Genomic DNA, 24109 nt, shown 5'->3' on the forward strand with positions numbered 1-24109 from the left:
TGCGAATTTAACACCAGTACTTGACCCCATAGGTCACGTCAACAAAATCATCATATGCAGCTGATCAGCAATAGTCTACTGAGTGCGCAGACAAATCCAAAATAATCGGCAAATGAATGAAAAATAGTGGAAATTACAGCTACTTTGAGTCATAAGCTGATACTAAGTTTCTAGCAAGTAGACTATTAGAGATCTCTATTAATATGTATAGTGTTTAATTTCACTATGAGAAATAGTCAGGGTAGCATTACATGTGTTTACATCAACACTATGTATCTACTAGTATATCTATCAGTTACTAGATTGTACAGCACATTTGTCAACACAGCTTCTCACACGTATTCTGTATATCATTTATAAGTAAACTAACCAGTTGAGCTAACCAGGATTCTCACAGTGCTGCTGCTGTATGCTGCCACCAAGACATATCTCTCACCATAGCAGGCTACACCAAGTGGATGAGGAACATCTTTACAAGTCCAAAGCAGCTGGCTTTGAGAGATGTCTATCAAGCTGACTTGAGATGAGCTGTAGTCAGACACAACAACCTTGTCTGATCCTGCAACACAGAGTGAGACATAATGTTGGCTGAGCTGAGGACAAGAAATGTCTTTGAGTTTCTTCCCTGTCAGTGAGTAGATAATGAGAAGCTTGTTCTTTCTGTCTGGAGCAACTATTTTATCACAAGTGATGGCTAGTCCTGTGACGCAGCTGCCAGTAAAGTCAATGTGAATCCAGGAAGTGACTTTCTTTCCCTGCTGGTTATGTACATAGATAGTCCAACGCTTGCCACACACTGCTGTATATAGTCTGTCCTTGTAGACCTCTGTTGCTCCAGGGTAGTTATTGAATGTGATGAATGAGCCTTTTACTTGGTAGTTGTTGTCAATAGTAGCTACTGCATTATTATCCATTCCAACTATTATTTGAGAGTTCCAGACTTTTATTGAAAAAGGACGTAATGGTAAAAAGATTGTGTGAAGGATTTTGATGGACTTTGAAAGATATTTAGAAGGTTGAAGCTTCAGCTGTTCATCAATTAGAAACCCATCAGAGGAGACAACTCTTAGCATTATCTCACAGTTACCACCTGGAAGTAGAGAAAAAATGTAAACATGTAATATATAGTTTTTTTTTGTATAATAGTTGCAAGAAAACAATAAAAATATTACTTGAGTGTAAAAACGAATATTAGGTATAGAGATGTTGGTTTAGTCAACACTCATGCTACACAGTCACAAATGATTTCATGTATGATGTCTCAAAGGTGTAACTTTTTGAATCCTGACGGCAGGTATATCAGCCCCCATAGCTTTGTTTAAGAATGCTGTTTTTAAGTAACAATGTAAACTAATCAAATTATTTTGTGCACATTTATTAGTAACTTCCAATTAAATTATTCCCAAACATTATTATCTACTTCCTTTAAGATAAGAATTATTTTAGTAAAACAATGTGGCAAAATGATGTTTGTTGGTATGAAATAGATAGTTGTGACACAAATGAAGAACTATTTAATCCTCTAATTTTGCAGACTATCTTGAGTCAAAAAACAGTGATGAACAAATGGTCCATTTTCAGTGTATATGATGCTTCTGCAAACATTTTAAAGTTTTAAAATAGTACAATTTTGTTTGGCTTTGGCCTAAAAAACTGCAACCTTAGTATTTCTGTACACGGTGACATTTGATGTGTGTTGTTGGACTTTTTGACCAAGTTTCTATGAAATATCGCTGTATTGTGAGCATAGTTATATATAGTTAACAAGTTTCAAAGCGTTGGTATCATCGAACGAATTGCCCAGGGATATTTACAAGAACATATTGACAAGAACAACAACGTGTATGGCCATCTCCGAGGTGTTGCATAAAAACCCATGCAAAGTGATCACTTATCTGCAGCATTGAATTTCTACTAGCAGAAATAAATATATATATAAAAGTACGTAATTGTATGTATGGTAATAGTATATTTTCAGGGTATCATTAAAGCTGTTTTCATCAATTTTGCTAGTGTTTAAACTAAGTTATATGGTAAACATTTATATTAGACTATCAACACTAGTTTTATATTAAACCACATATTATTAGCAATTCTATATTTTTAGTATATTATATAAAAATGCATCACTGAAGTCAGGTTGTTTCCCTTAGTTAGGCATACGCCTTATAAGATCAATGCGTTGTCTTCCACACATTACCTACAGACTATTGTAGGTCAGAGAGACAATTACTAAATATAAAATAGACAGGTTTAACATGAAACTAAAATAAGAGCTGGTTCCTGTGATTGATTCACATAATTGCTTACTAAAACATTTGATGACCACATGCATTTTAGTACTATAGCTTCATGAGCAATACTGGAGCCAACAGTGATTAGTTTATTTAAATTTGTGAATATTTTTATTTTGTCATGTCATTAAACTGATATCAAACAGTAACTATATTTGCTGACTTTCTAGGAATTGCCATCATTACAGTGCTGTTAATAATAATGATAAACAAAGCAGTTCGTTAGTGGAAAACTTTGCTAGGAAACAGAACAGGGTACCCCTGTTATATTAATGGTACGGGCAGTTCATGTTAGGAATCTGAGGCTATCTTAAGTCAAGCTATCTACTGTAAAAACATGAGCTGATTATATAAACTTAGTTGTTTATCATTCAATTAGATTAGGTCAGCCAATTGGATAATTTTTAATTTTTGTTGACAATAACGAATGGTTTGTTGAACAAAATAGAACAAAGAATCACATATACTATGATTTGTTAGATCATTATATTTCAAGTTAAAAATGTATATCCTATAGTGAATAACAATGTAGTGTATTTCATATAAGATAACACAATAGTACCATTAACTGATGTTCTTACTAGCTAAATAAAGTTAATGATAAATTATTGATATATTAAATAATAATAAAAAAACAATATTTCTATTATATGTTAAAGACTTCATGCTGGACATAGTTTTCTATTATATCTTTGCGAAGTAAACATTTAGAGAAATTTTTCAAGTTGGTTGCATTTGGTTAAAATTTAATGTGCCGGTAAGTTTTATATCATGGTCTGAACATAAAAACAGTAAGAAAAGAATGTAACGAAAAGTTAAAAAACTTGGTTTTTAGTGTCACTTATGTTTTCTAAGCACCACTTGTTGGCCATGGCAGAGCGTCCTGGCCAAAAGCCTGGAGGGCCAACCCTTTAAACACTGGCATAGCCAGGCTGGGCCTCCCTATCACGGCGAGGGATTCGACCGTGAGTCAGCTCAGCTCAGCTCAGTCAGCTCGGTGAGTCAGCTCAGTATACCGATTAGCCAAACAGTGATAACAGGAAAGATACAAAACGGAATGGAACCTACCAAGAGAAGAAAGGTATATAACGAACTGACTGATTATTGCTAAGCAGTGCTGAACCCACCAACTCTTTGCATGCTTGTTCATGTTTTGCCATTCTTGTCTATGTAATGTAAAACCTCTAAATAGTGTTATTGTATGCTCAACTCTGAGAGCAATTAGTCAGCTATTATGAGTAAGCTCCCTCAAATTAGCCTTTGGCAATGTGCCAGGCTAATGGCCAATAGCAAGCAACTACCTTACCTCTCATTGTTTTCAAGCCGATTGTTAATACCAGTGCAATGCCGCTTGCGTCAAAAATCAGCATTCCGCTAGTACCACTATATATTCACTATTAAATATATATGCTCTTTTACAAACACTTGGTAATTTTGTTAGCCTTATTGGTCTTGTATAAAGTAAAAATCTGATCAAAATCATTCAACGTTCAATTAGCAGTTTGCACAAAGAACAATTGATAGAGAAAGATACTAAACGGGTATTCTAACTACAGTAACCGCTCATACAACATAAATAATCCATGCCAGAAATGTTTAAGTTATAAGAAATAAACTTTATAACAATAATAAAATATATGTAAATTGTCTAATCCAATCCCACATCTTTCGAAACCCAACCCTTTTGCCATGCAAAGAGGAAAAAAATGACTAAACATTTATTAATTTTGGGAAAGACCGTAACTGCACTATTATTGGTTTGCATCGACAACTTTCCTCCTTTTTATTTCACTGGTCTCTTCACTAATCTAACTGTTTTTGCAGACCATGATTGGGATAATTTTACAAGTTGATTGTGACTGCGCGTCTTCGATGTTCTTCAACCATTATTTGCTTTTTTTAAACTGCAAAGTCTATTCTGCAAAGTGAAGTTAATAACAAATATTTTATTTATCTACAGTAAGGCAGAACAACAACATTTTTTTACTATAAAAAAGCAGTTATAACGGTTCGTCGTCTATCTGTCTTGAAGGATCAAGGTTAGGAGAAAAGATAAATTTGGACAATTGTCCAGCTTGTGACATTCAGGTTGGTAGACCAAATTTGAAACAGCTGCACCAAGCGATCAGGATTTGTATTTATGAACAACTGAGCAGCTATGTCAATCTTTTTTTGTTGACACATTTACTAATCCATTATGAGGAATAGATTGCCACGAATGTTATATATAAGTTTATTTGAAGTTCCCAACATGGCGATTTTTCTTCAGCAAATAAACTGACATTCATTCCAATTTTGAAAACTTGCCTGACTTGACAATTTGCATTATATGGAATTTTTTACGCTGTTGGAAGCAAAAACTTTACAGAATTGTTTACGTCATTTAAAGATTACGTTATATGTTGTATATATATATATATATATAGATATATATATATATATATATCTATATATATATATATATATATATATATATATATATATATATATATATATATATAAATTGGATGGTCAATTTGATACAAGACTCAGTTTCCCTACTTTTAAAAACTAAAGATGAACCTTTACTGGCATTTGTAAGTATAGTTGTACTTTGCCAACATGAAAAAATTCTGTTTTTCTGTATAACAATCCTATTGCTGGACAGTAATTATTCCTATCCTATGAAAGATAGCTTTATGCAGTTTATTTTTGTAATTAATTTTAGAGAGAGTTTCATTTTCCGAAATTCTCTTGAGAGCTAATGTACTTATAAAAATTTACTACTCTTTTTTAGTCTTAATCAAAAGCCCAAAAAGGCCCAATGAGTCTTTCAAGTAATTACATATAAACTAGTTTTCTAATACGAATGGAAAATCAGCAAGTCGAATGAAGTTGTGCACTGGGTGAGAGGAAAAGTTGTGGAGTCATGAAAGTTTATCATCGTCTTAGTCAAGGACAGTTTACCAGCCAATGCAGGGAAGGTGATTAAATTTCCCCAGCCACTGTTCAAGTAGCAGTTGCGATTAAAGCTATATATTAAAATTTGTATATTGTATTTTAAAGTTTATACCACTGATATTCTGTTTAATGGGCTTGCCATATAGTATGGAGTGCCATTTGTAAAATTTTGTGATATTCACACTATAAAAACATTTTTAGTATATCAGTTTACATGTTTAGTATTTGAAGATTCGTGTTTAGTATGTCAGTTCACATGTTTTATATGGCAAGGTTAATGTTTAGTATGCTAATTTACATGTTTAGTATGTGAAGATTGTTGTTTAGTATGTCAAAATTCATGTTTGGTATGTTAACTTTAATGTTTTGTATTGCTAAACGCGCATGTTCGCTATTCCGTTGCGACCCTGTTTGATATGCCAATACGCATGTTTGTTATTGAACTTTTATTTTATATGCGATCTATTTTTTATTACCTTTCGAAGAAATGCTCCTAAGTCAATCGCGCTCTTTTTTACACGTAGCCCGCGGCCCATGGCTAAATAGTTGGCAAACTTGGAGAATTTCGATCGATGACCCTGGGGAGCGAAGACACTATAGCGAGATTTCCTCACCGCGTGCATCCGAAACTAGCTTTGCCACATTCGTTCGTTTAATAGAAAATTCTTTCAAATTCAAGTTACTTGACTTTGAAAAAAGGTAAGTCAAGATTCTATTAAGACTCAACTTTCTATATCTGATTTTCTTTACCTCAGCAAGTGAGTATTGTAGGTTGCTGTTCTGTTTTGTAGTAACAACAACGATTTCTTCATCGACCTTTTTTCTAATATATTGAGAAAGTTATTCGTCGACTTACTGAATTAGACTACTTAAGCTAAATAGTTTGCCAACTATTTAGCGATGGGCCGCGGGCTACATGTAAAAAAGGGTCGCGATTGACTTAGGAGCATTTCTTCAAAATGTAATAAAAAGGAGATCGCATATAAAATAAAAGTTCAATAACAAACATGTGTATTAGCATATCAAACGGGATCGCAACGGAATAGCGAACATGCGCGTTTCGCAATACAAAACATCAAAGTAAGCATACCAAACATGAATTTTGACATACTAAACAACAATCTTCACATACTAAACATGTAAATTAGCATACTAAACATGAACCTTGCCATATAACACATGTGAACTGACATACTAAACGCGAATCTTCAAATACTAAACATGTAAATTGGCATACTAAATATGTAAGTTAGCATACTAAACATGAATCTTCACATATTAAACATGTAAACTGATATACTAAAAATGTTTTTATAGTGTGAATATCACAAAATTTTACAAATGGCACTCCATAATATAGTGACAGTCATCTCGAATTCACAACAGCCAAACTTGTAAATACAAAACTGTCAACATCATAGTTCGCCTTCAGATAATATCTTCATGTCGTTAATCAGAGATAATTATGTTGATACACATATTGAGGACTTGACAACATTGATATCCGCTTCTTGTGTTACTAGGCGAGAGCCTCGTCACAATCATCAATGCTGACATTAATGATGTTTGCCTACGAAACTGATACAAGGTTTTTATGAAGTTTCCTTATAGCAAAAGCGTTAACAAAGTAGTTATTCGCTAAATAAAATGTTTAGAAATACATTGACCAAAGATTTGTTATAGTTATTTATGTAACATAATCAAAAATATACGTATTTATTACCTTAATATTGTTGAAATAACACATTGATCCATTTTTTTGTAGTCAGTAACTATTTAAATATCAAATATTTTTTACTGAGCATGGTTACAAATTTGATAAAGCCAATACTTGAAAAGACCAATGTAGTTCATCATAACAGTTGAACTACATAGTTTATAAAACTGTATCAATAATAGGTTAATCGACATAAAAATTTGCATCAAAAATGTCTTAGAAAATAGCATAATTGTGTTATGGAGCTGGGACTGTTTTAGTTGTTGCCAAAAAGACTGCTAGCATGTTCCAGTCAAATGATTTTTCAATATTATTACAACTCTTGAAATTGTTATTAATGATCAAGACAAAATAACCCCTTTTGGTGGGACTATTTTTTAATAAAAATCACATTAAAATCCAGTTTTAAGATTACTAAAATTCCTAGCCTTGATAGTTCTAACTTGCTTGGCAATTGCTAAGGAGAAATAATGATGATAGCTGATGTTTGTGGAAAATGAAAGTATGCCCATGATGGGCATTAAACATATTATTGTTCGCTCAAAGCATGCAGATAATTGGTTGCCTTTGTTCGAGGACCAATGTTGCAAGGGAACATGCTGCTGCTCACTAATCAGAAATGAATCATTCAAAGCTTGCTACAGTAGCTATATGCGCTTCATGGTAATATACTAATGCTTTGCAAAGCCGTTCTATGTGACTCGTTGCAGTGAAAGAGTTTAGCAATTGCTGGCCATTCAAAATTTTGTTGGCAAATGCACATTTCCTACATTGTATGGCAAAATTTTACTGTTTAGTTCTGCTGACAGCTATAGAAAATCAAAGAATCATGGACTAGTAAGCATTAGGGTTTACGTGAAAAATATTGTTGTTTGATTATGCAAAACATTTCTTTTCACAGGCTCACACTTGACTTACCGATTGCTGAAAAAGTTTTTTTTTGTTACTCACCCACTCATTACTCACCCACTAACTTTTGCTAAAACATTGCAGAAAAATAGTACTGCCTACATGTATGTATTCCTACACCTAACTCAATTTATGGATGCGGATCAGAAGTTTGTCACGTAGTGAATGCTGGAAACTAGAGAGTAGATAGTTTTTCGGAACCTAATTTTTTGCAAAAAGTACATGTAACAGCCTTACTTTGAATTCATAACTTATAAACAGTAACAGCGTTTGAGAAGTTTATCTTAATAACTCAGTGTCATGCATTATTTAGGTGTTGATTAGGCATTTCAGTATATAGACAATATATAGAATAATCTACAGGGTGAATTAAAGGTTGTGATGTATTTCCTGATGCGAATAATTTACAGTTTGAAGTCAAAATCTGACTCATGCATCAAAGACAGCATAATTTCCCATATTCCGTTGGTAAATAACATATAAATCAGCTTATTGCAAGAAATATTTTTAATTGTGAATATATATATATATATATATATATATATATATATATATATATATATATATATAGTTTTTATAACTATATATATATATAGTTTTTAGCATGGATTTCATCTAATCTGCTAAAAGCTTAATTATTTGATAATAATTGATTCAGAGTTATAAATAATACCTCAATATGGAAGGTTAGCTAATAGTGTATGGTATTTTGACAAATGGAAAGTAAATTTTTCAGCAGATAAGCTAAATTAAGAAAGAAGTCATTTCAACTGTACTTTAAATGGTAGCTCCTATAAAACAGTAAGTAAATTATAATCTTTTTCAGTAGACTTACGTTTTTCTCTCACTTTGCTGAGTGAAAGTACTTGAATGGATGGCATGACTTCATCGATCAACCTTTGTATATCATTCTTTGTGTCGCTGTAGCCGGAAACTATATCACACTAAAATAATAGTGGAAAACAGTTGAATTCTTCAAACTGAAAAGCCTGTAATGCAACTAAGTAACGAAAATTACCGATATGCTACTATTTAACATATTTGCATAATTCCAATGCATTTCATAAGCTGTAATTGAAGCGAAACACTTTATCTATTTTTTGTTGATTGCGTAAGATTTGAACAAATCTAAAAAAACTCATCATCAACATATATGAAAGATTTTTAAATATTTTGTGTTAATAAAACTACCAGTAAAATGGCAGCTTCTATTACATAACCATAATCTTCAATTGTGTATGTTTACATAATAATAAAGCAAAATTAAAATATATGGGACAAACATTCACAAGCTCTCATGGTATGTTTGTGGCTCTTGATAATCAGCATTGCACTATTATAATTAATGCTTTGCAATATCACTAGTTGTTAAGATTGTTAATTACCTTTATACTTATTTTTTATTATCCACCAAAGTTACAATAATGTTCAGTTGATTCAAAAAGGAAAGTCACAGACACTATATTAAATTGCCATTTAGGCTAAAGAGTAATAAACTAAAGGTCTTGGCTATAACTTCAAGTAAAGATAATTCAAGAAAACTATCCTGCTTTTTGACCATGACCATGTTTACTGCACTTCGTACAGGTACGCATTGGAACAGCTGAGGGCTGTGATAATATTTTAATGATAAATGAGGAAGTGAAACTGAAATAAATTGTATTCAATTCAAAGTGTAGGGGTATAGGAGTTTATAGGAGTAAGTAAATTAACAGATTAAATGTATAGAAACAGATAGAAGGCTTTGCTGGAAACTTGAAACTTAGGTTGAAGGTCTTTAGAACCTTAGTGAAAACTTGTGAAACCTTAGTAGAGAAACTGGGAAGCCGGTTGTAGACTTTGAAGTTCAAAGCCAGAAGTTTCAGGAAGAAGGTAATGTTGACATATTTTGAGATACGAAAGATCCCAAACTTTGCTTTCTAAGCAAAGTTCGCTTTACTTCATGAGATAGACTGATTTCAATCAGGTTCACTAAAAGAAGAATTTTGTCAACTTGTGCTACTCTCTAGCGTAAAAATTCCCGTCTCAATGCCAATTTCCCTAAAAAGTTTACCAGTATTAACTGGTAGACTCGGACATGGACATTTGGCTTTTAATTCAGCTCATGCATTGTCGCTCATGCGTTGGATCCGATAAATGAGTCTTTGCATGGAATTCCTTTAACAGAAAATGCTGAAGAACACATGCAAAACTGGCTGCGCAATGAGTCAGATGCCCTTTTTCTTAGTGGCATTGAAATGCTGGTACTATGATGGATCAACTGTTTTGAGAAGAAAGTAGCCTAAGTTGTTATATGGTTTAAATAAAAAATTCTAGCTTGAAAAGTGTCTTTCTGTAAAGAACCACCATTGTACCTGATGAGCATGCTTGACTCTAGACTCTGTTTTGCGCATTATATTTCTTATTTGGCTCCATTTCTTGAGTATCTCATTTTCAAGAAAGTCTGTGATGAGAGTTTTGGTTTTCAGTCTATCTTCTGTATATTCATCCTCTAGCTGTTTGTACTTAGACTCTAGAGTTTTGATCTTCAACAAGTGAGAGGGTCTGATGACAATGTTTAAGTGAAAGCACCAATACTTCCATATGCAAAAACACTCTACTAACTTTGACAAATTATTTAGTAGTTCACGATCACTGGTAGTCACTACTAGCAGTTTGTAGAAATTGTATGGAAAGAAGTTCACTGAACAATACATCAGAATAAACTTGAAACTCCGCACTTGAATTGAAATCTTTTTATCAAATTCTTTCCTTCGCAGCTAGAAACATTTTCTCTAACTAATTATTACCTGACAAGATAGATATAGAATGTAACGTAGTTTTATGTTATACGATATTTAGAAAACACATGAAAAATATGTATTACAAAGAGATTACTTACTAAAAGATAGAATACATCTGAGAATAGAATTTTTGGATGGTAAGCTGGACTTTTTTGGTTTTAGTAAAATAAAACCTGACTTCTGTCATATAGATTCTGAAACGTTTTGCACTTCACAAAAAAAGATTTTTTTCTGCCAAAAAATTGATCAATGACCCATCTGACCTTCAACGCAATCATGCGTAACAAGTTTAAAAAAAATAGTTTGCAGAGAACAAACAGATATAGGTTTGAATAACTAAACAAAATTATTACAAACTCATAGACTTTTAGATCTTGTATTAGTACCAGATTTGATAATCAATCATGTTTATTTCTTTTAGTAAAAAATGGTATTATTGCGTGACACTATAGTGATTATTATGCGAAGGCCTTCAGGCTTGTTAACAACTTTTAACATTTTAACAAAGCCTCTTTTGTTACACTAACAGTATAATCTAGAGCAAAGAAATGATGGGTTAATCAATTGTCAATGACATTCCAACCTGTTCATCTCTTTTATCGTGAATCTTTTGCACCATCTCAAAAGTTTCCTTGTCATACTCAGCAAGTTTTTGAGACGTGAACTTGAATATTTGTTCCAAACCCTCTTCTTTCTCAATAATTTTTCTCTTTAGCTTGTTGATCTCCTCATTAAGATGTTCTACAAGCTGCTTTAAAGTCACCATCTGATGAGTCTTTCCTGAAACAGACAAAGTATTTTCAAAGTTTAATTGACCAGTTAATAGATTAATCAAAACATTTTATTTGACATGATCAAAGTGGAAAGAAGAAAAAGAAACATGAAGAAAAATACTTGAAATTCTATTTTTCCATAATTTTCATAGAGGTCAAAGCATAAACGAATTTTTTTTTACTATATGCACAATGTTGTTTGTCTCTGTTACCAGTTACCATCATCACAAAATCTGGTTGAGCAGACACATTCATTGCAAATCATCTTCAGACATTTATCACATCCAAAACTAAGTAGCTTGTTGCTGTGATCATTACAGACTCTGCTTTGCTGACCCTTCAGTAGTTCATACTGTTCCATGTTTATGGTCGCATGAACCTTACCAAACTCTTTGTGATACTCCTGATGGATCTATAACATAATTGTTTCAAAATAACATTAACAAAATTGATCAAAAACTAACTTGATGACATGCTATGTATATTGTCATGAACTTATTATGAAAGTGAGAAGTACAGTTACTAAAATGGAAACACTAAAATGCTAGAGTTCTTGTTTGTGTACCAATGAAATTTGTACAACTAAAGGAAGTTTTTTACGATAGATGTTACACCATTTATCGCAGCTACTACTTGGAACAAATTGTGAATGTATTTCCAATTTATTGTAGTTGGCAGAATCACTAATAAAATTAAGTGAGCCACAAATAAAATAAAATATTTGTTTTCCATGATTTATCAGACATAAACCCAGGTCAACCTTTACACACCTTGTGATGCTTTAAACAATGAATTGTATCACAAAGTGTGCAATAGGAAAATGCTTGTTGGTCATTCTTTCCTTTTTTGCCCAGACATCACAGAATCTAGGTTCGTCTCTTAAAATTTGGTATGCTGGCAAATTGGTGGGTTGCACCTCACAGATTTGACTACAACAAAATAATCATCAAGTAATTATCTTTATAGGTAGACAGCGTAAAATTTATAAAATTCAATATTTAAATCCATAACATTTAAAATAATAACAAATTTATTAATTCGCACTTTACATTTTTAATATTTCAATATGATAAATAAATACTGTGTGTACAAGTACTTCTAAAAAATATACCAAAATAAACCTTTAGTATTTGTGTTAATATGTGGACAGTTTATACATTGTGAAATATAATATATATGCTCATAATATTTAAAGTATTACTAAATATAAGCAGTATTATTTCAGATTTTTTAATACTTCAATATGCTGATTAATTATGCACAATTATCCCAAAAACACACTCTTTAAAAACTTTGATTGTTTTGTTTATTATATAAGGTTTTGGTTGAGAACAAAAAAAGTTCCAATGTTTTGGTCTACATGATGGAATTTTAGGAAAAAAAAACTTATTTTCCTGGCTCAAATGTTACGCCTTATGAGCTTCAAAGTCTCTGGAAGATGGTTTTAAAACCATGTTAAAGCGATAGTATTAAAATTTTTCGAAGGTTGAGAAGTAATGTCGCCATATGACACTGCTAATGATTAAAGTCTATATACCAAATCAATAATGCAGAGTCTACCTCTAGTTTATGTAAAATCGTTAAAGATACTTTCAGAAGTAAAATTTTTGATAATTGTCTTTCTTTTTTTCTTAATTAGCAGCGCATTGTACGTGAAATAACAATCTATGGGACAAGAGTAAATCTGGGTAATTAACTCCGACCATCGACACTAGCTTATGTTCACCCAAACTTAAATAACAATATTATTCAACAGATTTTAGCCAAATCATTCCATTGCTGCTCTCATATTTTGGTGGCAAGTTGGTAGCACTGTCTACCTCTTTGACAAAGTCAAGTGCCCTGGTTTCTTGGAAAAGAGAAAATGACCTTGCTGACCTTCCAATGAAACGGTGTACCACTTCACTGACTGCGGCACATCAGGCCGGGCCTAAGGACCTAGAACTCAAGTTGGATAGTGTGGACAGATATGTGCCTAAGAGAGGCCAACCGAAATAAAAGATTGAGTTGATGAGCTAAGTTTGACTCGGCCATCTCTCCTTTTTCTCGCCACAATCCAAGCCAACCTGAATCACATGAACCACAAGCCAAACACCCTACTGCCAGAATGAAAAAACGAGTTAAGTAACCAAACAACATACTACCCAACCAGCTCAGGAGCTGGGCTAAGGAGCCATCAGTCTGAACAGAGTTGTGCTCAAAAAAGCAAACTCAAGTGTTAGAGTGTCTTACCGCCAATTAACCCCTGTATTTCTTGCAAGAGAAGAAAGCGATAAAACTGTCACAAAAATTTCCTGCGGGCAGAAGTTGGCTTTTCAAACAGCCTCTTTGATACGGGCTCAGAAGCAATTTGAGGAAGACTGCATATTTGCGAAGACGGACGGCTGACGCCTGAAGTAAGATGCAGTATCAGAGCACCAGCTCTGATCTCCTCTTCTAAAGCTGAGCAAAAAGTCTCAACAGAAGCTATCAGAGGAAATTATTGTGCCGAGCTGACACCAATAAGGCAATAGATGCCACAAGCACTTTGAGCCTACTTAGCAGGTGACAATGCGTCCAGTAATACTATGGTAATGCTACGGTCGGCTGCCAAGTGTACCATGCTACAAAAAAAAGGATACATGGGAAGATACATGTATAAGAAGCTGTGAGAATGAAAAAAACACGAGCACCTGAAGACCTCGGTCTATGCAGTCATTTGTATGCATTACTTTTAACTGTATCATTTATTTAAGAAATATAGCTAATCATTGCCATGCACTCTAGTAATTTGTTTTATTGTGCCATATGTAGAATAACTTGGTCCAGTTCTATGCACAAAAGTGAGAAGGGTTGTGTTTAGAACCTGCCAACTTTTAACCTTTAATTGGCATTCCCTTTAGTTTAGTAAACCTTGTATCGGGTGACATTAAGTACTTTTTGGCCTTACAAGTTTCTTCAAGGTTTTAAAGTAATATAAACACTAGGATCATTTGTTTATATTGTATGAAGTGAAAATTGAGAATCAAAATTTAAACTCGCTGCTTTGCCAATATTTACTACCAAACTATGTTCTAACACATTTTTAATGCTGTACGCATCTATAAAATACTAAAAAAACTATACTGGTTAGTATTTGCGGTTTTTGCATCAATAGAAAATAATGGCGCTTGGTCGGTGTAGTGGTAAAAAAGCGGTGTAAATCGATTTGGTGTAGATTTGTACTGCTTTATATTACCCTGCATTAATTTGTTTGAGCTTGTCAGGCTGTTCAAAATTTTATTTTAACACTCCTAAAAGCAAAACGAATTTATGACAAACAAACTAGAGTCAGAAACTTGTATTAGAATTTCAAAAAAAAATTTTGTCTTCAATATTATTTGGTTTGCTATGAGGACACCCGAGTCAGCTACCAAAAAATATGTTCTATTGTTGAAAGGTTCTAATGATTTATTGTTAATATTAATTCAATATATTAAGTAATTAAAATTAGGTAAACAGGTAAGAATTAGTAACAAAGTGAAGTATCAATCAAAACGCTGTGTTTTTACCGAAACAGTGGGGCAACGTAGCAGTTGGCACAATGTTTAATGCAATTGTTAGATTGTCAATTAAATACTCGCCTTAATGATTTAAAACAACAAAATATTAGTCTAAATAAGTTTTACAGATATATATGGCAATCAGGTCATGTAAGTGTTTGTGCAAAAATAAAAAGATGACACTACAAAAGGTAAAATAATAACCATACATAGAGTTTGTAACCGAATAAATATGATAGGCACACTTAGTCTGCTTTTAAACATGATTCAAATGTTTATACGCTGTCACCCAGCAACATACCTGCCATCTTCCAATAAGAAAAAAGCCCAATACTTCAGAAGACTATTTTGTATTCTAGTGCTTGCTATTGTCTGAAATATTGAAACTTGGTTCCTTTACCTCAGTGAAACTTGTGGCTAGATTCCAATTCTTAGCACATTTTCTACATGACTAAAGCCGCGTTACTATATTTTACTGCGTACATTGGCTCCATGACACCTGCTTCTCTAGCTGGGACTTTTAATCATTGAACTGATAAGTTTACACAAAGGCTTTTAGCAGTGTGTTTACTTTACAGCTTGTGGTTCTTAGTCAATATTTGAAGTTCTTGTATTTTACTGCTGCTGACTGCGAGCTCTTTTCGCACATTGACTTGACTTATAGAAAACACCTAATGAGCTTACAATGACTATTTGCAAGCTTTATGAGAATTTTCCCCTCGCTAATCAAATTTGGTCCAAATGGTAATTTAAACTTAGTTTTGAAAGAATACTTATGCACGTAGGTAAAATATAATAAGCAAATTTGGTATGCTTGAAAACATAAAACAAATGATGAAACACAGTCACCTAACAACATATCTCCAATCTTCACATGGCCAAATTCAATATTTTCCTGCTCATGGAGTAGCAAAATGAGTTGCAACAGCATGTTATGACTTCAAATATTCACTGTGTCTAGCTGATGTCTAGGTTTGTCAATTAAAATAAAAAGTGATAAGAATCATCATTCATGTCTGATTGCAGACATAGTAATATTTACATACAATTGCACCATGGGAAATTTTCCTGTTTTAGTCTTTAAACGATAGAAACTCGGTTACTTTCACTTCAGTGAACAGTGCTACTATATTCATATTATTATCACACTGTCTATAGAACACAAATATTCACCAGAATAGTAGAAAGCCTTCTTGTATATTCAAGAGTTCTAATGATGAGACAAAACTCTTAACATGGTTTGTTATTTTATAGCTGGCAGCTCGTAAATATATTATGGCCTTGTAATTAGCCAGGGCCAACACTGAAGCTCTCATATGAAATCATAAAATATCTAGTCAAAATATTATGGCTTTCTACTGGTTAATTACTAGTCTCATAATAATTTTCCTGCAACTCATAATTATTGTTTCAACAAAAAATCAGGTCGTTAGGTTATTTTTCAACAAAATAATAAACTCAGAGTCGATTTCAACAAAATGGTAGACAAAGATAAGAGTTGATGGTATTTGGCGTATAGAAATACTGCTTTGACAAGATTATCAAGCTGTTTGTCATTGAGGACATACAGAAACCGTGGTAAAAATCAATGAACTAAGTTTAATAACGCTTGTTTTGGAAAATATTTGATGAATATAAATCATGAGATAATTTAAAAGAAAACTGGTTTGGAAAGGAATGTCAAAACACAAACAAGTTCAATCTATTTGTTTAAGTTTACTGTAGAATCAAAAATGATTGCTGCAAGAATTATAATATTATGACAATAAAGAACATCTGACATCATGCTTTCAGTTCACTTCCTTCTTAATACCTCACAACAATTTTTTGGCAATATGTAATTGTAGCACTACTATTTGAATGCAATTGTGATGTGTTTTTTTAACCATTATCTTATTAAAAGTGTATTAAAAGTGACATTCAAAAAGGGCAGCACATTATAATTGTTTGGCTAATTTTTCAAATTTTTGGAAAGGTTAATTTAAGGTTAACCCTTTAATTCATTCGCAACCATTTGTGAGGTATCTCGCGAAATATGTTGTAGCTGGGCTACAAACATGAGTTATCTTGCTTTGGAAACTTATCCATACCATGTAAAGTCATTTGTAAGTTATGGAAAAAAACTTATTATTAGCTCGAAAAAGTTTTTCTGGCTAATCATAAAATTTATAAATTTGCCTCAATGGTATCTCTGCAAAAAGTTATATCCAAAATACTAAACCGATACAGACGTCCATCTAAACCAGAATTCATCGCGGTGACTTTAGATTTTGTTGTTCGCAACCAAGTTTTTCAACTCCAGAAGTAAATTTGCAGATTCAGAACCAGACTTCTTGTTATTCTTTAAAATATTAGGACTTGGTTTCCTTATTTCAGTAAAACTTGTGACTATATCCCTATTATTAGCGCATTATCTATGTTACGAAAGTCATGTATTTGACTGTTTATATTAGCAGGCACAAAGCCTTCTACTCTAGCCAAGAGTCTTAATCATTGAACTGATAAGTTTACACAAAGGCTCTTAGGAGTGTGTTTACTTAATAGCTTGTTGTTCTTAGTCAATATGGGGAGTTCTTGATTTTATAGAGTGTCAGCTAGCCACTAGCTATCAAATTTTGCCAGAGCAACATTTTGAGATTCTATTTTAAGGAAATATCTACACACAGACTTTATGTTAACCAATAATAATAGGCAAACTTTGCCTTCTTTGTAATCTGAGCATATCATGAAAACTTTGTCACCTAGCAACATACCCGCAGTCTTCCCATGGGCAAACCAACATGTGATTCTCATCATAAAAGCCAGTCAGATATTGAAGGCAATGTACATGGTTACAGGTAAGTTGACGAGGATTGGGCAGAGCTACTCCTTGTCTCAAACAGAACCCACATTCTATGGCAGGTGGCGCAATTTCATCCATGTTAGCCATGTTTAGAACTACAAATATAATTTCATATTTTAAGTCCAAACCAAGCTTACAAACACCTAATAAAAGCTCCAAAAGGCCTAGATTCATTATTGTTGCTTTAAATGGCATGTTGCCACCATTTAAGCAGTTTAAGAAGCTAGATAAATACTGGTTCAAATACGTAGATGACCCTTTTATATCAACTTTGTATCCCAATGTGATGAATGCCTTCAAGAACATAATGGAATTAGAAGTTCTGAGATAAAGAGTAGTACCCAAAGTTTTGTTGGGTTCCAGCAAAAATAAAATGACTTAGTGCTGACAGAATCAATAATTGTTTGGACGCACCTCATACGTGAAAAGCATAATTATGCACCGATGCATTGTTATAATGGTTATTGATGGCTATGATGGTTATTTTATAGGCAATCTTAGACTGCACAGTAAAAATAAGAATCCCCCAATGTCTAATATAACAAGTACTATTACTATACCATAAAACTGGTCAAAAATTGATGAGTGTTTGGCTACTACAGCGGTGATGGTTTCCTGCTTGTTATATAAGTTATTTACTGCAAGAAAACAACTACAAATTTTTGATGTAAAAAGGCCCAAACTCGTCCAGCAGCACGGAAAACAGACACAATAATTACACCAAACTGAACTATTACTAGGGAAAGTTACAATACATTACACAGAGTATTTTTACTAGTGTAGGTTACAATATATTACAGAGTATTCTTATCTACCACTCTGCCACAAAAGCCGTGAGCTGCTGCATCTGCCCTTCTTTTTGTGTTTCTCTAGTGTGAAGTAACAAGAAGTGCTTCTTATGAAAGTCATATTTCTACATACAAGTTTAATGCATTCTGGAAATGAGCTTGTATGTCAATTTAATGGCATCTCAAGGCAGTGTTTTCTGTATAAAACATCTAAGCAAAAAGTAACTTGTTACCATATAATGACAAAAACTCTAAACAAGATGTTTATGCTGTAAGTGTGTAACAAAGTAACAAATACTCATTTAGTTGTTATGATTTGCAACAATGCAACAACTTGCTTAAACGCTAGCGTGCAACTCGCGATTCTCACATATTGGGACACTTGTATGTTAAAGTATGATGGTATTCGTCAATATTTGCTATTAAAGCCATGGGTTCTTTTGGGAAAAATACTTAGACAATATGCAGCCTCTGAAAAAACTAACGAGTAGCTCATTATGGTTTGTTCCTAAGAAATGCTCAAAAGATCTTTACTATGTTTAACTAATGATTATATGGAAATACTCAACTGCAGCACAGGATGCCTATGCTATGATCATCTACTTAACTCATCAGTCTTACAATAATACTAGTAGCTTTGTTAGAACTTGTCTGGTTTTCAAAAGGAGAAATTCATGAAATGATACTACAAGTACAACTGTATAACTAATAATACACTTAACCTTAGGGTTAGAAACTTAGGTTTAGTATATTACACTAGAGCAGCCTGATAGCCATTAATACTATGTAGCCTAATCAGCTCATGACACAAGGACAAAGTGAATAGCTGAGCTGGAAGATATACTAACAAATGTTCAGACACACACTAACGTCCACGCTACACGTATATTATCATTGATAGTTTAGATTTCCATTGGTCACATTAAAACATAGATTTATAATATCCTTCTATAAAAATGATGCAAAAGGCCATTTACTCATCAGTAAAGTTTAGCTGGGTAGCTTCATCCTAGTAGTACCAGAACATAAGTAAGAAATGAAACTGCTCCAGTCAAGCGTTGCAAGCATTCATCGCTTTAGCCTTAGAGATCATAACCCTTGGACTCAGCTCAATCACAAAAATAATAATAATAGCCGTCAACGTGTTAATAGTCTCCATGGCGCATTGCTTAAAGATTACGCAATAAGCTGCTGGAAAAAAACTTTGCTAAGCTTGTAAAAAAAATCTCATGCTACAGTACTGTCAGGGTTTGAAGCAATAGATTACCAAAAGTCAAAAGAAATAATAAATTGTGGGATCACCTAATACCACAACTGCTGCAAAACATTGCAGCAAGCACTGTTATGCATCAATAAGCAGACATGAAATATACGGCAATTGCTATGCTGCTGGAAATATCAAGCATGGGAGTTGTCCAACTATCATAGCTGATGCAATGTGAATATATGGGACATCAGTTCAATTGGGAGTTGTCTGATCATTATAATGAAAAGCCTAATGAATGAAAAACAGCATAAAATAGTTACTAAATCACGATTATTATTGATCAACACCACTTAATATAAAAGAGACTAACTGGTTACAACAATTATTAATGGATATTCATCGAAGCAAACAACTCTACAGAGTATCAGGCAAAAATGGAGGTATATCGCCAATATTACAGGAGCCAGCCAAATTTATGACTTGTTGGAGCGAAGAAGCAGCCGGCGTGCACCAGATCAGCAACCAGCCATCAGTGAAAGAATCATTTACAACACTTTATTTAGTATATTTAGTTATAGCTTATAACATCATTATAGTCTAGAAAATGTTGTATTGTAGAGCAGTAGAAAAATATAGCATAATTATTCATTAACTCAGATATTGTATTTTATGAGAAAATATTGACGAAATGGTTGTAAAAAGAATGGCATAATATGATAATAGTTTCTCTCGATTCATATAAATTAGCTAGCTAGTAGCGTCTTAGGACGAGGATTACTGTAAAATTAATTTTATAATGCTGCCATTGTTAGTTTTTGAGTTATGGCCAGTTTTGTACAATTTTTTACCGGACTTTGAATATTTTTCACTTCTCATTTGCTTGTCGTCATGGAATCCCAACCACAGTAAGGAATTTTAGCTCACCGCAAGGAATCTGAAATATAAATTAAACAAAAGCTTACGCAAAGACCGCAAGTTAAACACAACCAACCAATGACATTCGACAATGGCTCAAGGACAAGTATAAAAGAGGGGCAAAATCAAGGGAAAAGGAGGAGAAGCTGGCAGCGAGCCAGACGGCAAAGGGGAGTCGCAAAGGAGAAGCTGGCAGCGAGCCAGACGACAAAGGGGAGCCGCTAAGAAGAAGCTGACAGCGAGCCAGACGGCAAAGGGGAGCCGCAAGGAAGAGCCAAGATAGGAGGATTAACATAAGCCCAAGATAGCCAAGGAGCCAGCAGCAACCAGCTCGCCGAGGATAGACTCAACAAACACGATTCACCCAAAAGAGGTGGCAAGCCAGGAAGCCATAAAGCTCTGAGAGAAGAGAGCTAACTCAGCCGCCCCTGTTTACATTAAGAGCTACTGCTACACGCCTAACAGATTTGTACTCATTTAACCTAGTAAGGCCATAACAAATAGGGCTAAGTATATAAGCATATTGTTATTTTTTGCTTGAGCTAGTAAGCCTTGACAGAATAATTGTTATTTTGACCTTTGGAGAAAAATAGAGTTCACAGACGCTTAGAAACAAACAACTGGCGTGTTATTGTCAATTATAAGATAATTACCTGCAGAGAGTTGCCCACAAGAGATAGTAGGCCTCATAATCTCAATAATACTTGATACTTGGGCTCATCGATACAGCAACGCCTTACTGTCAAAACAAATTGCAAGGATAATTATAGTAGTGCCCATCTCCATTGATTGAGTTGCTATTTCAATTTTGCTTTATAGCAACGGTCTGATTTTTTGTGGGGCAGAAGTGCCACTTTGTCTGCGGTCAAAATTTGTCTTGGGAGAAATTGAACTCAAGGTCCAGAGGCTAACCATTTCACATAGAACCATAAAACCATAGAACCATTGTAGTATTTCACTCAAAGGAAACTCACAAAAACAGTACATTTCATATTATTATTTAAATATCAAATTATCAGTATTAGCCTACTTTTTATATTCATTATTATAATAAATTTAAAATAAATATAATAAATTAAATTATTTAAAATTTCTCCCTTGACAGTACTAAAGTATGTATTATTTTGTTATTTTGCCCAAACAACCTATTATTTTACAATATATTCTGTCATCAGAAAAAAATGACAGCAAGCAAGAAATCAGCTTTTCATAGGTAGTATTAACTAGTTTATACGCAAAATTAAACTGCTTTCCTCTGGTAAATTTCATGAGCATTAATATAGTTATTACTAGATCAGGCTGAATTATTGCTTATAGATGAACTCGCATAAAATGTTAGTTTATATTATCAAAGGGTATCCGTATTCTTCTATTATTTGCTGTTATTTTTTATGTTTGAGATGAGCTGACTGCTAGAATGTTTCAAGATTAAAATCAACAAAACATTGTAGCATTAATAGGCTAATAAAATTAAAGAGTGCCAATACTTGCTTCGAATAATGTACACAGCCGCGAAGCCGCCTGTTTCTGGCTCGTAGTCACACTGGCTATTGTCAGGGCTCAAAACTGTAGATGACTGATAAGTCAGAAAAAATACTAAATGTTGGGATCGTAAAATATCACTGCAGTAAAAAAACAATGCGGCAAACACTGCAATACAACAAAAGAGTAAAAGTCAAAATCTAGAGCTTTTAAATTGCTTCTAGAAAAAAAAAGCATCAAAGTTGTCCATTCGCCACATACGATAATGAGTGAAGAATTAGTAAATCAGTAGGACTTGGAGTTGTCTGAACATTATATAAAAAAACATTGTAAATGATAAACTGCATGAAATTCGAACTATATCATGATTACTATTGATCCTCACTACTGCATATGAAAGAAAATAACACGATACCACAAAGACCAATCAATATTCTGTAAAACATTCAACTTTACAAAGGGAAATGCATAAGCAGAGGTTTGTCTCTAGCATTAAGGGCCAAGCAAGATTTTCAGCCTGTTGAAGGATTGTAGCAGTCAGCACACGACAAATAAGCAATCAGCTATGAGCAAGACAAATATTTACAATATTTAATATAGTTTTTTATATTATATATTATATACCTATATTATATATAATATATAAATTATATATATATTTTGATAGCTTTCAAAAGTTTTTATATGTACATGTATATATATATATATATATATATATATATATATATATATATATATATATATATATATATATATATATATATATATGTATGTGCGTGCGTGCGAGCATGCATGTGTGTGTGCCTTCGTGTGTATATACAATAAACAGCCGACTATATACAGCAGTGTATGGCAACCCTTGAACCATCCATGTACATGATCAGCAAGGAAAGCAGGTCACTTCCTGGACTCACAATGACTATGATAACAGTATCACAGGACTAGCCATCACATTTGATAAAGTAGTTGCTCCAGACCGAAAGAACAAGCTTCTCATCATCTACTCACTGACAGGAAATAAACTCAAAGACATTTCTTGTCCTCAGCTTAGCAAATACTCTTGCTCACTTTGTGTTTCAGGAACAAACAAGGTTTTTAAGTCTGGCTCTTGCTCAACTCAAGTCTTCTTGATAGACATCTCTCAAGGTCAGCTGCTTTGGACTTGTAAGTATGTGCCTCGACCACTAGGAGTAGCATGCTATGTAAAGAGATATGTCCTGGTGGCAGCAACCAACAGCAACACTGTGAGAATCCTGGATAGCTCAACTGGTTGGTTTACTTATAAATGATATACAGAATATGGGTGAGCAGTCGTGTTGACAAACATGCTGTACAATCTTGTAATTGATAGATATAATAGTAGAGACATAGTGTTGATGTAAACCCATGTAATGCTATCCTGACTACTTCTCATAGTAAAATTAAACACTATACATATTAATAGAGAGCTCTGATAGTCTACTTGCTATAGACCTAGTATCAGCTTATGATTCAGAGTAGTTGTAGAATTTTCACCACTTCTCATTCATTAGCCAACTATTTAGGATTTGTTTGCACACTCGGTACATTTTCACTGATCAATGGAGTATAGTTTTTAAGATGAAATCCTTTGTTTTAATCAGGTCTCAAAGTTGTACATACAACTAAAGACATTGATGTTCTTAGATGGTAAATTAGAGGCACATACCTTGTACCCCAAAGATTTTCACAAGTTTAGACGTTTTTAATCAAACTACTTTTCAATCCATTATTTTTTTATGATGCTATCCTAGAAAAGAAAACAGTGGTCATAAAATTCTTCTATAAACCTTTTAATTTTTTTAGCAGGCACAGCGACATTATTGTCGTTTCGCGTTACTGCCGCCAATGGGCAGAGGGACTATTATGTCGCCATGCAAACGTTTTTTATAAATTGATTTCTGATTAGCTTATAGCGTT

General features: G+C 33.4%; 1 protein-coding gene across 1 annotated transcript; it reads right to left on the bottom strand.

Moving 5' to 3' along the window:
* Positions 1–2828: 2828 nt before the first annotated feature.
* Positions 2829–17848, bottom strand: LOC137396834 (nuclear cap-binding protein subunit 1-like). The gene is made up of 8 exons (XM_068083144.1): positions 17691–17848; positions 13295–13807; positions 12187–12345; positions 11636–11828; positions 11227–11423; positions 10215–10385; positions 8696–8804; positions 2829–3358 (listed from the first exon to the last, which is right to left on the bottom strand). Exons 4-8 carry the CDS (start codon positions 11775–11777, stop codon positions 3297–3299), a joined length of 681 nt encoding a protein of 226 aa, XP_067939245.1. The 5' UTR covers positions 11778–11828; positions 12187–12345; positions 13295–13807; positions 17691–17848; the 3' UTR covers positions 2829–3296.
* Positions 17849–24109: the final 6261 nt, after the last annotated feature.

This window comes from Watersipora subatra, chromosome 5, assembly GCF_963576615.1.
Source record: "Watersipora subatra chromosome 5, tzWatSuba1.1, whole genome shotgun sequence".
In the NCBI taxonomy this organism is placed as follows: domain Eukaryota; kingdom Metazoa; phylum Bryozoa; class Gymnolaemata; order Cheilostomatida; family Watersiporidae; genus Watersipora; species Watersipora subatra.

Bases quoted from the DNA above. Each gene is read 5' to 3' on its own strand.
- LOC137396834 (XM_068083144.1), bottom strand. From the start codon at position 11,777: ATGGAACAGTATGAACTACTGAAGGGTCAGCAAAGCAGAGTCTGTAAT. The intron at 11,424-11,635 runs GTAACTGGTAAC...TGTCTGTTTCAG, and splicing joins AACCAGATTTTGTGATGATG to GAAAGACTCATCAGATGGTG. The intron at 10,386-11,226 runs GTTGGAATGTCA...CACTTGTTGAAG, and splicing joins ACGATAAAAGAGATGAACAG to ATCAAAACTCTAGAGTCTAA.